This window comes from Crotalus tigris, unplaced genomic scaffold (genome assembly GCF_016545835.1).
Source record: "Crotalus tigris isolate CLP2741 ecotype Arizona unplaced genomic scaffold, ASM1654583v1 scf7180000024339.11422700, whole genome shotgun sequence".
NCBI lineage: Eukaryota > Metazoa > Chordata > Lepidosauria > Squamata > Viperidae > Crotalus > Crotalus tigris.
Genome location: NW_024100509.1, coordinates 2,683,194 through 2,697,707, shown reverse-complemented (window position 1 = coordinate 2,697,707; position 14,514 = coordinate 2,683,194). Strand labels below are relative to the sequence as shown.

General features: G+C 38.6%; 1 protein-coding gene across 4 annotated transcripts in view; it reads right to left on the bottom strand.

Annotated features, from left to right (window-relative positions):
* Window positions 1-12,477, bottom strand: part of AFAP1 (actin filament associated protein 1) — a 54,124-nt gene extending 41,647 nt beyond the window's left edge. Inside the window, exons 1-3 of one of the 4 annotated variants that reach the window (XM_039325929.1) lie at window positions 11,977-12,477; window positions 2,259-2,387; window positions 1,113-1,210 (exon numbers count right to left, since the gene is read on the bottom strand). In XM_039325929.1, the coding sequence (XP_039181863.1) occupies window positions 1,113-1,210; window positions 2,259-2,387; window positions 11,977-12,121 (372 nt within the window). In that variant the 5' untranslated portion in view covers window positions 12,122-12,477. Of the gene's footprint in view, window positions 1-1,112; window positions 1,211-2,258; window positions 2,388-11,610; window positions 11,912-11,976 lie in introns of those variants that run through there. The other 3 variants (XM_039325932.1, XM_039325931.1, XM_039325930.1) reach the window with 3 other exon arrangements.
* Between the last annotated feature and the right edge of the window lie 2,037 nt (window positions 12,478-14,514).

The following is a 14,514-nucleotide window of genomic DNA, read 5'->3' as shown; positions in this document are numbered from 1 at the left end:
AAGAGGAGGCGTGGGCGGTGCTGGTTGCTGAAGGCAACCGTTTGCAAAGTACTTCTTTGAATCCTGGTCTGTTCATCTTGTTTGTGACTATTCTTCTGTTTGCATCGTGTTTCCTGTGGACTATTTCCTTCATTTGGATTGAGTTTTGCTGTTTGTGTTTTGGACTATTTGGCAGGTTTGTCACCCATATTAAAGGGGTTTGTTTTGTTTTAAAGTCTCCAGCCTATTTTATCAACAGGGGTTTGGTCCTTGTGCCTTTAACAAGGACGGCTATAGGCTGGGATAGAACAGAACTTGTCAGCTGGAAAGCTGACAGCCCAGGTTCAAAACCCGAGTGCTGTACAACAGGGTGAGCTCCTGCCCACCTAGCAGGTCGAAAGCATGCAAATGTGAACAGATAAATAGGTACCACTTCAAGGGAAGTGGGAAGCATTCTGTGCACCTTGGTGTGTAGTCATGCTGGCTACGTGACTATGGAAATGTCTTCAGACAATGCTGGCTCTCTCAGGTAAAAAACAGAGATGAGCACCGTTCCCTAGAGTCAAACATGACTGGATAGGGCAAGAGTAAGCAACCTTGGCTCTTTTATGATGCGTGGACTTCAACTCCCAGAATTCCTGAGCCAGTCAATGCTGGCTCAGGAATTCTGGGAGTTGAAGTCCATATGTCATAAAAGAGCCAAGGTTGCCCACCCCTGGGATAGGGGAAACCTTCACCTTTCTTTACATAACTACTAACTACATAAATACAAACACCTAATACCCAGTTATAATTTGAAAAACATTTCGCATGCAAATTTATTTTGGTGATACTAGCTAACACACCAGATGAATAACTTGTGTAAGTAATCTGTAAAGAAAACTACTTATCTGCTGAAACCTTTCATAAAATAAACAAAATATTAAACATTTAAATGAGATCTTAAATGAATTTTGAATAAGTATAAGACATCCAATTGGTGATGGAATAATATTTGGTTGTCATTAAATAATTACTTGAAATAAATGAAACATTCTTTATACAATAATTTAGAAGGAACCAATTCAGATAAATATGTAGCTTGGTTTAAAAATTGAGGAAAGGAAAAATGAGATCTCTTATGACAGACTTACCAGCCATTGCTGTGGGATTTCTGGCAAAGGCATCTGAGGTGGTGCAGGTAAATTGATGGCAATCTCTTGTCTCTGTACATTTTCTTTTACCTCAAAGTCTAACAGAAAGGGAAAAATGCATTTACAACAGAAAATATTAAATGGAGTGAAAAACTTTCCACAATATTTGATGATACAAACATATGTATATATGAAAATGAAAAAAAGAAAACAGAATATCTCATCAAATGAAAAGCAAAAGCTTGAAAAGAAGGACTATTCCACAATACACAAAACCATTAATCTATATTAGAAGGCAGCCTTTCCCAGTCTAATGTCTGCCAGAACTGTTGGGTAAAGCTCCTCAAATTCCCAGCTAGCATAAGGCCCAGTGCATTTGCTCGGGTGTGTGTTAGTTATGTATCTTGCCTTTCTGCCAGAACTCTAAGGCAGTGTATAGAGTTTCCCCCCCCCCTCCACATTTTTCCCACAGGGATCTTATGAGATAGGTTGGCCTGAGAGAAAGGCAGTGGGTTTCTCCCTGCTCCTAGTTCAATACCTTAAACAGAAAAGAATGAAATGGTCATGAAGACATCCCTCTATCTTTCAGGCAGCTCCCATAGAACCTCCTCATAGGGAGACAGGAAAACAGCCCCAAAAAAGTTCTAAAGTGTTTTGCATAAATACAGAAACACTATATCGGATGGCAGAGGTGAGGATTTCGATTGTTTTCTTTCTGTCTCTGCATGTTGCTTTAGAGCAGGGATGGCGAACCTTTTAGAGACCAAGTGCCCAAACTGCAACCCAAAACCCACATGCATCGTCGGGTGCCAGGTGGGTGTGGCCCATTGGGTGGGCGTGGCTGCGGTGGTAACAGCAGACTGGTTGGGACTAAAAAGTTCAATCAATCAATTCCAACTTTGCAAGATTTTTTTTTCCCGCAATAAGTTGAAATTGACTGATTGATTGAACCTTTTTTTTTGTACACAGCGGCAGAGGCCTAAAGCAAAAAGGTTTTATAAAACCCAGTTGAAGGCCTAGGACTAGGGAGATGGCGCACGTGCCCACAGACAGGGCTCTGAGTGCCACCTCTGGCACCCATGCCATAGGTTCGCCACCACTGCTTTAGAGCATCATGTATGTAAACAGTATGAGAATGACCCTGACCTTTTGTTGCCTGTATCCTTAGAAGAATGTTGTTTAAAACTGCTTTCTTTTCCCTGACTGTAGATGTCAAGTATTCATGGTCCAGAAGTTGAAGAAACAGCTGGAGTTCAACTATTAATTCTTCCATGGCTGAAAGGTAAAAATAAAGCATCTAAATTGAACCTAAAATATTTTTTATAACACATAACCTAGGAGCTCTATAAACAAATATAAATAAATATAAATATATGTTTTCTGAGGTTTTCACGGGTGTTTGTATGTAGGTCTTTGGTTATTCGGGTTTTCTCCCGCGTAAAATTGGAAGTGTCTTGGCGACATTTCGATGAAGTCCCATTCGTCATCTTCAGGCTTCGTCAAAACGTCGCCAAGACACTTCCAATTTTACGCGGGAGAAAACCCGAATAACCAAAGACCTATATATTTATATTGCAATGTATTAAAATTATCATTAATAGCTGCCTAATCATATACATACAAATCCATCATAGTATTGTTTTTTGAAGTATACAACTTTATACAAGGTGCCAAAAAAAGAATAAACTTAGTAAGCAAAAGAAGTTAAACACAGGAGAAATGTGTGCTGCTGAATTTTAGAAGCATAATTTCTTTAAACTTGGCAATTATATATTATATATATTTACATAAAGAGATACCTGTACTCTACAGATTATTTACATGTTGTATTTTATAAATTGAAATAAAATGGTAATTATATATTCTTCAATTAAAGTGTATGAATTCTGAATAACCCTCAGTCAGGTTCAGATGCTTTTAACAAAATTGAAAATATTAAGGGAGGAAAAACTTATGGCTGCTTGCTTTAGCAAAATGAAATCTTTTATGTTCAAAAGACAATTTGCTAGTAAGGAGAATTATCTCTACGTCCTGCTGGCAAGTTTACAAATGATGAGGCATTCATTAAAGACTCATGAGATCTTGGGAGCAGCTTTTCATATTTCTGGCATCTTACTTCTGAATGCAAACTTCATATCCAGATACAAGTTTGTCATGAGGGTTCTAATCTGCTGAACCTTTGGATCAAGTAATAAACATCATTCATTCACATAAGCTTCATGAGGAAAACTGAGAATGCTTTACTTATCTTGCCATTAATAACTAGTAAATTAAAAAGATTTATTTCAGAATTAAGTAGCTAATGCCACCATCTGTTTAAGACAAAGTCATGTAAATTTAATAATCTCACAGCATGCTGTATATTGCCAACATGGAAACTGTTTTATCCCAACAGAATGCTCCATAAATAAAGACTTCAATTATCATGTGTTTTCAGTTTGAAATGTTTAGTACTAATTTGTTTTATTTTTAATCTATCACATACTTAACTTCATTGTTAAATACTGTATTTAAGTGTTTTTACATCTAGTGACAATAAAATATGTCAGAATATACACAGCAAAAAGTTATCTATATAATTCTTGTAGCCCTATAGATAAGAAAAAGAAGTTTCCACATCAAGGTTTAATCAAGATATGCTTAGAAATAGTCAAAGTATGACTTGCCATATCCTATTACTTCAGTCCACAACATGTTACCCACAACACCAACCTACCAAAGTCCCAAAGAATCTGTTTCACATAAGTTTTTTTTTAATAAAAAGTGCTTTTATTGAAATTAAAATTTCTTCCTCTCCAAGTTCATTTATCAAAGGTATATGCAATATACAGAGAGACAAGTATCTTGATTTGTGACTGAGAAATCAAGTAACTATTTTATTTAAAGTTATTATAACATAAATTTTCAGACTTGAGACTTTCTATTCACAAAATATATATGTAAAATTCAATTCAGTTATATTCATGATTTTTAACTGAAAATGTTTATTTACCAAATTTTTCAATACTCTGTAAAATAAAAATGCTTCAGAATTCTGAAGTGTTTGAAGTATTATTAAAACCTCTATACTCAATGTTCCTTTTCTGCATTCATTTACAACATATAAAAGAAATTAGATGCTTAGAAGTTCTTTGGCATAGTACTTCAAATATGAAAGCCACACCTAACTGACCTATTATTGCTTGTATGCCAAATGCAATCAGGTGTAGTTTATATAGTGAACAACTTGAACAGAACATTACATCAGTCAACATAATCAAGACCAAATATCCTTTTCTTTCCCATCACAAAAATGTTTGCATAATTCCATGTATCACCAAATGTCTACTTTCGTTACCAAGCTAGCTCCTCCCTTTACTCTTATAAGACAAAGATTTCTCTGAGTCAAGGCTGAATGCTGATGCCACATTTATGAAATTTTCCTAGCAAGATTACAGAATTTATTTGCTACTATCTTTTTGTGTATTTTTTTTTATTTCCCAGGCTAACCTATAACCCTGGGTTTACCTAGTGGTCTTGGATTCACATTCTAACCCAGACATGTCAAACTCGCGACATCATGTGACATCACGCAACGTATCGGAGCTTTTTCACCGTTGCCGGCAATGGGGTGGGCGCGGCTCCAGTATGATGAAACCGGCCTGGAGGCCGGCAGTTTGACACCCCTGTTCTAACCAGATGAGATCCTATTTAATTTTTTTTTTTAAAGATCAGTGTGTGGCCATTACCCAGATGGGAATCTCACTGACTTTGGAAACAGTTTCATTTAATGCTTAGTTATAGCCTTCACAGAGCTTTTCAGCAGGTGGCAGCATCTGCCTGACCACATCAGGATTCAGATGTTAAGCACAATCAAGCTCAGCTAATTCTTGAAAAGGAGATTATAATTCATTTATGTGACTAGATTTGGTCTATCTATGTGGTCTTCTTGGTAAAAATCCAAGGGTTATTTACCGTTGCCTTCTTCTTCTATATAGTATGAATAGTATTCTTTGCTGCATCCGGCATCTTCCTATATCACTGCTGCCCAAGAATAGGTTTCTGCTTGCTTTAACTAGGCAGTGGGATGACCTTCACAACTTATGTGATCCTCCTGGGAGATATACATATTTTTAGCATGCACACTTGATGTTCTTTGCCCATACTACTCAGAAACAGCCCCCTACCACAATCTATGTGGCTGTTAAGAGCCAACAACAATTTGATGCCATAAAATCAATCAGAATTAGTCATCTGACTAAATAAATAAAAAATGTTAATCAAAGAACAGGAATGTGTGCTAAAGCATATCTACCGTATATGCCGGCGTATAAGGCGACTTCCGCAAGCATTAAAATCGGCGCCATTTTCTTTCTTTTTGCTGGTATGAGTTGTTCAGAGTAGCGATGCTCCCTCAGAAGTTTGCAAGATGGGGCTGGATAGCCAGTTATCAGGAATGTTTTATAGTAGATTTCTTATAACTGCGAGGAATTAAACTACCCGTATATGCCGGCGTATTAGGCGACCCGGCGTATAAGACGACCCCTATCTTTGGCACCAAGTCGCATTCCTAGAACGTCGTCTTATACGCCGGAAACTACCAGTAACAATAAAAAACACATAAAACATAACAAACAACAATACAAAAACAATCATCCAGGGGTAAGGTTTTATAAACCCCAGGCCTGCCGGAAAAGCCAGGTCTTAAGTAGCTTACGGAAGACCAACAGGGTGGGAGCGGTCCTAATCTCCGGGGGGAGCTGATTCCAAAGCGTGGGCGCCATCACAGAGAAGGCCCTCCTCCGCGGCCCTGCCAAATGGCACTGCTTGGCCGATGGGGCCCGAAGGAGGCCCAGCCTGTGGGATCTAACCGGACGTAGGGAACTATGAGGTAGTAGGCGGTCATAAAGTAAACATCTGAAAAATTTTGTTGTAGCCCACCTGCACATGTGATCAGATCAACTCCCCACATACTCAACCTCAACATTAAAAAAAAACCTCACAAAGCGGTAGATGAATTATGTTCTTTAATAAGTTAGTTGGTCTTAAAATTATAAACAGTAAGGACACCCTACAGAAATTCAGGAAAAAATCCATACATTTTTAAATATGTTGTTCTAAAATTAAGTTTAGTTTTCTTTTTTAAAATATTACGTCTCTGTACCTTAATTTTTTTCTCCTTACAATTTTAATTTGGGAAAGACTTCCCTAACTGGGCTCATTCTGATGAGAATAAAAGTTCTTCAAGGACTGCAGAAAAGAAATCAGTATGGTAATCTTCAGTGCCACCCAACCAAAGCCCTAAATAGTGGAAGCCCTTCCAAGGTAATGTTAAATATAACAGCACAGACACTGAATCAAAGCAAAAAATTATTCTTAATGTCATTCAAATGTTAATTGTTGCGTAATGCTTTATTTATTTAGTGTCATTCAAGTGTGGTGACTAAATCATAAGTTAGATTCAAATACAGTACTCTTGACCTAGTCTAACAATCAATCCCAGTGGAAACTGGTCTCTTCTGTCCACTCCAAAAACAGATGACAGCAATTTTTAATTTATTTCTATTTCCAAAGAGATATAAATACATCTAGCAGTATAACTGAGCACAGAATTTATGTTGCCAAGTGAGAAAATTGTTAAATGAGTTTAGCCCCACTTTACGACTTTTCTTGCCAAAGTTGTTAAGTGAATCAGTGCAGTTGTTAAATTAGTAACACAGTTGTTAAATGATCTGGCTTCCCTGTTGACTTTGCTTGTCAAAAGGTCGCAAAGATGATCAGATGACCCCGGGACATTGTAACCGCCATAAATATGAACTAGATGTCAAGCATCCGAACGTAAATTATATGTGACTGTAGGGATAGGCCAACAGTCATAAGTGTGAAAATGGTCATAAGTCATCTTTTTCAATGCCATTATAAATTTGAATAGTCACTACACAAAGTGTTGTAAGTAAGTGTTGTAACCTGTACAGAAGAATTATCTATTGGCAGATGCTGTCTAAACATTCTTGTGCCAAAATCCATAAATATTTTTTTAAAGGCAATAGTAAAATTCACAGTAGAAAATGACTGCCAATCCCTACTATCTTATCAAGTTCTTCCTGCTAAGCCAGGAAGGGCTTCCCAAAACATGAATGAGGTTTCAAAAACTACAGACAGCAAAAGTAACGTTATCTCCCAAAAGTTCTTCATTGGATCCCCTTTCTGTGTTGAATAAGGAAATTCTAAACATGAACATCTGTCATACAACCATGTATGTATCTATGTATGTATTTGTATGTTTGTGTGTGTGTATACACACATACATACACCCACATACGTATAGAGAGGGAACTGTTAAGACATTTCTCTTCAGAAAATCCCCCTTGCTATTTGCCAGCCCACTGCTCAATCCTACATCTTAAATGAAAATAATGGGTGCATGGCTGATTGCTTTGCATTCCTAGATAAGTCCCTTTTCATGGTTTGAAATAGTGTACTAGATGCACCTCTTCAAAAGTTTAAGCATTTTGAGCCATTTTTATATATGAAAATTATTTTGCTAAATATGTGTTCTGTAAATGATATTTTCCATTGAAAATGTAGGACATGGCAGACTAAAAGACAGATTCAGCACAAATATGTCTGCCGTTTCTGAAACCCATAGAAGGGTGTGTCTCTCTCTGATCCTGTGCTTACTTTGGAATCCCTTGGGGAACTGAAAAAAGTCCTATTGTTTAAACAACTGTAACCACAACTAAGTGTGAGGTCAGAGAAATAGCCTGGGCCTTTTTCAGACTCAAGAGAAAGGCAGAGGCTTCTGCCAGAATAAGCATACTTGCCAAGTACAAGCAAAATTGAATATTCCTGCCAATTCATTAGGGATTTTATCTGTATTGTTCATAAATGTGAATGACCTAATAAGGACTGCCCCCTCTTTTAAAATTTCAATTACAGATCCCAGCTGGAAATGTATCTTCTTTGGACACAGTTCCTCTTCAGATTTAACTTACTCTGACCAACAGACCAAACACATAGCTTGCCCAGCTCATAGCTGAGCAAATAAACATTAATTCTATTCAAAACTAAGTTCTGCTCTTAATTTTTTTTGACAAAATTGTCTTTGATGCAGTTAACATTTCAGTGGAAAGAAACTCTCTTGAAAATAAAATACCTCAACCCTGAGTTTAGTAAAATTGTTTTCAAATATAGTTATTTAAGCAGAACTATTTCTAAAAATATCACTTTTGTTTTTTCAGCAAAATGTTGTTGTAATTGTTAAGCTTGTGCATGCTCCAAAAATAATTTGAAATAAGTACTTTGGAATTTGCTGCATATCCGCATTCATTTAGAAACAACCTACCTTTTTTCTCCCGTGAGTCTATAAAAATATGTGATAGCATTAAGACTTTAACTCATTAATGTGACTCTTAAAGCAGCTGCATCTTTTTTTCAATCACAGAAATAAGAGAAAACAGACTGCTTTAACAAATAGCACAGATGTGTTCTCCCTCTCTAAGGGCTGAAGCATGTTTTCCTAAGCATTTCTGAAACATGTATAGTTCTAATTAACAAGCAGCATTAATAATTATATCTTCTTTCTCAGATGATAGGAAGATGTAAGATAAATTAAAAAGGGATACTGAAAAGGAAAAGCAAAAATGCAAAGCTCTTCTTCTTTTTTACTGACAGAGATAATTGTCATTTGCCAAGAATTTGGGGTAGCCCTTCTGAGGTAGCCCTCAGATTTGTTATACTGTATCTAATCCAACTAAGGGACATATATCCCTATCCATTTTCAGATATTAATGATGAAAATATATGAACACTTAGTATGCATAGGATTAAAGCAGCAAAGCTTTATAGCGTTCTAGATTATCAAGTTAATAAAGGAAGATTACAGACTGCTAGTTTGAAACTACAGAGCTTGGATCAGAAAAGGAAAAATTCAAACTTAGAATTGAAGGATGACACACAAATATGAAAAAAAACATTTAGTTTTGTTCAAAGAAGAGAAAAAGAAAAGAATTGGTATATTAGGTGTTCAATGAAGATGGCACACCAGTAACAACAAAGAAAAGATAAACCTACTCATATCTGATTCACTCATTTCTAACAAAAAGTATGTAAACTTGAATATCAGAAAACTATGAATATAAAGAAACAGAGACATGATCACATGACTACGATTGGGGTGTTCGACTGCAGCAAGTTGCAGTTAGGTGATTCCAATCTCCGATATTCCATGCCAGCTTCCCATAAGCAATGTCAAGGTGGAAGCCAGTAGGAAGTCAGTATCACAAGATCCTCACTTAACAACCCAAACAGTCCTTAACAATGGTAATCAGGGCTGTTGCTAAGCAAAATGGCCATTTGATGTGGCATTATGAGCGCATTGCTTAGCAAATCACAACTGCCACTGTAACCCAAGGACTACCTACATGTGTTCAACCTGCAACAGCAAGTATACTTTTCAAAAATTATAAATGAATATAACATTATAGCAACTTATAACATTAAGTTGAATCATCTTGGCTACTGATTTACTTTTGCTTGACTAAAAAGAAATCTAATCTAACCAGTCTGGCTAAAAGTAGGGGGGGAAATGATGAAATTGCAACATAAGAATATTTAAAGGAGGATAAAATCAGGTTCCTGGGAGGTAGAAACTCTTGTCCATGTATTCCTACACGACCCTTAAATGATATCCCAATTTACAATTATTTAACTCATTTGCTCTCCACAATTGTTTCCAGATTTGAGGGTCATATAGGTACATTTTATGTTCTTTATCTTTTAAGGGATGTTAACTCTTCACTTACATTCTGGGTTACAAAATACCTTCATTAAGCCATACAAATGGGCAAAGTTTGACTTAGCTCGCTATTCTATTGTTGCATGATATTTTCTGGAGTAATAGATTTCTTATAGCAATTTACTTTTCTTTTATTTGTAACGGAAGTCAAAGTCTATACAGGTAATCCTCAACTTACGACTCCAACTGGGACCAGAATTTCTACTTCTGAGCAAGATGTTTGTTAAATGAGTTGCTCCCAGTTTTTGGCATGATTGTTAAGTGAGTCACTGCAGGGAAGGTCACAGATGGTGATCACCTGATCCCAGGACATTGCAACCATTTTAAATAGATGCAGGTTCCCAAGCACCCAAATTTTGCTCAGGTGATGGTGGGAATGCTGTGAAAGTTGTAAATTTGAGGACCAGTCATAAGTCATTTTTTTCAGTACTATTGTAATTTCAAGGATGACTAAACAAATGGTTGTAAGTTGAGAACTACCTGTAATAAAGAAAGTTCAATTTCAAAGGTATATATGTGAAAGTTGGAATCAACAATTGAATTTTGAACAACTAATGTCAGTGAAATGAATGTAACAGTTTTCTGCTTTAGACTTCTCTCTTCATTTGAAGTTTTATTCATTGTAATATTTTTACATAGTTGTTTTTACTAACAATGTTATCTTCAATTACTCAGTTTATTATTGCCTTTTGAAATGGAAATTCATTTGTTCCTTTAGGTGGAAATTATTCCCCTTAGTTGAGAATCAAATACAAATTGAATGGAATTTGAGGAATAGGAAATCCCACTAAAATTTTACTCTATTACAATAATCTCAGATATTGCAAGTACTTTGCACACTAAAAAGACACATGTTTGTTGCTATTTTCTAGTTTTTTTAAACTATGAGTGTGGAATGTTTGCTCTATATCTGCCTACCTTGATTCTGTCCATTCCTGCACCTGATGTAGTGTTTATGTTGATCCATTAGCCTAGTGCTACTTTGTTATTCAACTAATTTTTATAAAATGTTAATACAGCATATCACATTATTAAAGCCAAAGATTAAAATAAATTTTTCCAGAAAAGATTAACAATTAATTCTACCATACTACATTATGAAGGCTATTTTTTTTATTAGAACAAAGACTACAACAATAATACGTGCAGTCTTTAGCACAGGCTAGCAATTATTTGAAAGCACCTTAATTAAAATAATTGTTCAGGTTTTCAACCAGTTTTTAAAAGAAGTTACGTTATTTTTTATTGAAGTATAATGAATTCTTACTTATTTCAAACATACACATACACTGTTTGACTTACTGAAATCTGTGCCACTTTAGTCGGGAATACGCTCCTTTCCAAGTCTACCAATTTAATTAACAGCAATCTTTTGCTTCTCTATTCAGCATTCGCCGTAAACAGATGTAGGAGACCTATATTTTGCGGGTCTTAATTATAAATCTGACTATGCTACATCTCTGTACAAACGTGTAACGCACAGATCTGTGCAACGTAACCTAACGTTTTGGACACTGTACACAAAGCCGGAGTATCGGTGCCATCCAACTGAAGTCTGGAGACCGCTGCTTGCAAACAGTTTCTCCCTAAACCTCTCCCGCCTCGAAACCCACTGTTCCCGGCCGCTCCGAAGCTCCGCTCGGAGGACTGATCCCTGCGGCAGCCCGTCTTATTTCCTCGCCGCTCAGCCTTCCAAATCCCCCGCCAGCCAATCCAACCTACCAGGGTAAGAGGCGGGAGGCTTTCTTAGGCCTGGAGAATTTAGCAAAGAGCGTTCCGCGCCCAGTCTGGAACTGTTACATGATGCAATCTCCCTGGCAGGCCGAAAGGCAAGCTTTTGGGCAGACCCCGTCTTGCTTTCAGCCCACCGCCCAGAGACTCAGCGCCACAAGCGCGCAGCCTTCGACCTCGGAATCTCGCCAGGCTATTCAGAAGTAAGGCACCCGGCGGGCACCCGGCCGTGGCCATGAGAGGCCGCCTTTTGTCTCCGGTCTTGAAGGCTCCCGGGCTAGCAGCCTCCCTCCTTCCTGCTCGGCCATGACTTGAAGGAGGGGACGCGCTGGGGTTAGGAAGCGCGCGAGCCCTTACCTGGTGCCGGTCTCGCGCCGCTGCCGTAGCCCGGGACGAGGCAAAAACGGAACGAAGGCAACGCCGGGACTCCCTGCCTCGGCAATCTCACCCAGGGTCCGGGAGCGGGACCAAGCGGGTCCCCCACCCCGAGTGAAAGCTGCATGAGCCAATGGGCAAGCAAAAGTGAGGGAGGGGCGGGGCCGAGAGAACAAAGGAGGGAGGGGGCAGCCCTGAAGAAAAAGTGGTGGTGGGTCTTTGGGCACAGCCTTCCTCCATCCACACAGGGACTGGAGACGCCCTCGAAGCGCTAGACGTTGCCTGGGATGCGGCCGTCGCGGCGCGGCGCCCCCTCCCCAAGGCGAGGGGGGGGCTCATAAACCCTGCAACGGGCCCAGGAAGCCGGGAGCGAGACACGAGCATGGCTCCTCAACTCAGGAAGTCCTGACGTCTCCAGTGGTTTGCAAGCACGACCCGAAAGTGAGATGGGAGCCAGAAAATCAACCATAGCCTATGTTGAGGGGAAGAGGTTGCCTTTCAGTCCCGCTGCTGAGATGACAGAAGTAATGTAAAAATCGGGAAACTATTCCAGCACTGATCTGCCGCATCTTTATTTGTCCAAGGCTTCCAAACTTGTTCTTAGATGGGGGCTACGCATCTGCTCCCTTTCACCTACACAACTTATCAAACCCCTCCTTGATTTAAATGTGTCTTGAAGTAGCATCGGGATTATCCTGATTGCACAAGGCCTCGTTTAGGCTGAAATGCTTAATTTTTTAAAAAGATTTTTATGTTCCTGCCTGAGGAAGTTAGGTAAAACAAAGGATTTCCCCACTAGCAGCTGCTTTCCAGTTCCCCTACCCTGTTTACCTACCATCATTAAAACTACATCTTTTGATAAATTCTACCTTAGTGTGGAAATGGCTGGCGAAAGCCTTAGGCCAGTGTTTCTCAACCTTGACAATTTTAAGGCATGTGGACTTCAACTCCCAGAATTCCACAGCCAGCATTGCTGGCTGTGGAATTCTGGGAGTTGAAGTCCACATGCCTTAAAATTGTCAAGGTTGAGAAACACTGCCTTAGGCTAAGCAAGAATGAGCAGGGTTGTTTTGTTCTGTTTTGTTGCCATCAACAGAATAGCAACCTCTGCGATTCAGGTCCTGTATCTTCTAAAGATGCTGAATATGTTAGTGAAACATGAACCTCTAGCTCTGCCAATAGAAGCTGTCAATATACCTTCATGTTATGAATTTCAGATGAAATATGACTTGATATATCCTAGAAAAAAAAGTTAAGGAGCTTAGAGTAGAATATGACTCCAATAAATATATAAAGTTGGCTAGAAAGACAACTGGCATATAAAAGAGGAATTTTAGTATAAAAAGCATTCTTTTGCATACTGCAGAAAGTATAATAAAAGTAGGCATTTTGATAACCCATCAATAGTGGAGATTTTGGGGTGAAAAGAAAATGGAAGTTCTAAGATTGAGGTAAGGGCAAATCACCAAAATATGTATAATGTAACAGTGAGCTGAACAGTGAGATAGGACCTAAAGATGAAAAATTTAGATGTAAACATCCACAAAGCTCCTCTAATTTCACTTGAGAGAAGCCTAATCCATACAATTTACCCTGCCATAATTCATCTTCCATTTCAAGAACGCAGATCTGGAAAACCTCTCACTCATCCCAGAGCTAGTCTACAATAGAGGCATCCTTGAGAATGGTTCTTGTGGGGTTTTCTTCAAACATACTCCTCAGTCTCTCACAGGAGTATAGCCCTAGATAGCCAATTGAACCTTCAACTTTAAATTCATCATCCAACTCTTCTCTCCTGAGAGGGAATCTGAAAGAGGAAATTCCATGGCAAATGGCTATTTCACTGAGTTAATGACTGGGAAAGTTGAGCAACCAAACTCTCCCCTTGCTTTCCTTTTTCATTCTTTTTCATCCTATGTTTGTCTCTGGAAGGTTGTGTACTTCCCATTCCAGCTTCCAACATGGATCTGAAACTAGTCTTTGTTTTGGATCCCTCCCTGCAGTTGTTTAGTCTTCTGTCCACTGGCTTTAAAGAACGGCTGAAGCAGTGGTCGAGCATTATGTAGGGAAGGAACAAGGCAGTCACTCTTCTTGAAATCCAGGATGAAAGAAAACTTCTGAAAGGGTTCTACTACAGTCATAGAAATACCTATGTTTTTGCAGAGTTCAGGGCTAAGGGTTATGACTAAAATAAAGTCTTTTCTTTCTGAATATAAATTGTTGCCTATGCAGCTCCCTTAAACAACCCCGCCTTGTGCTTCTATTTTCATCAGTTTTACCGGATTCTGCATGATCAAGATGACGCTGAATTGTGTGATGTGCATCTTTTTCTGGCCCAAAGGCAGCAAGAGCATTGTATCATGCAATTCCATGTCTACCTCAAGAGACAATGGTTGTTGGTCATCCAAAGCTCTCACACATAGCTACATCTAAGTGGGGAAGAGTGGCCCTCCCTTTGTCCACACCTAGAACCTATTTGGCTATTTTCAAAGGGCACCTGTGCAATTCATGACTCTTAAA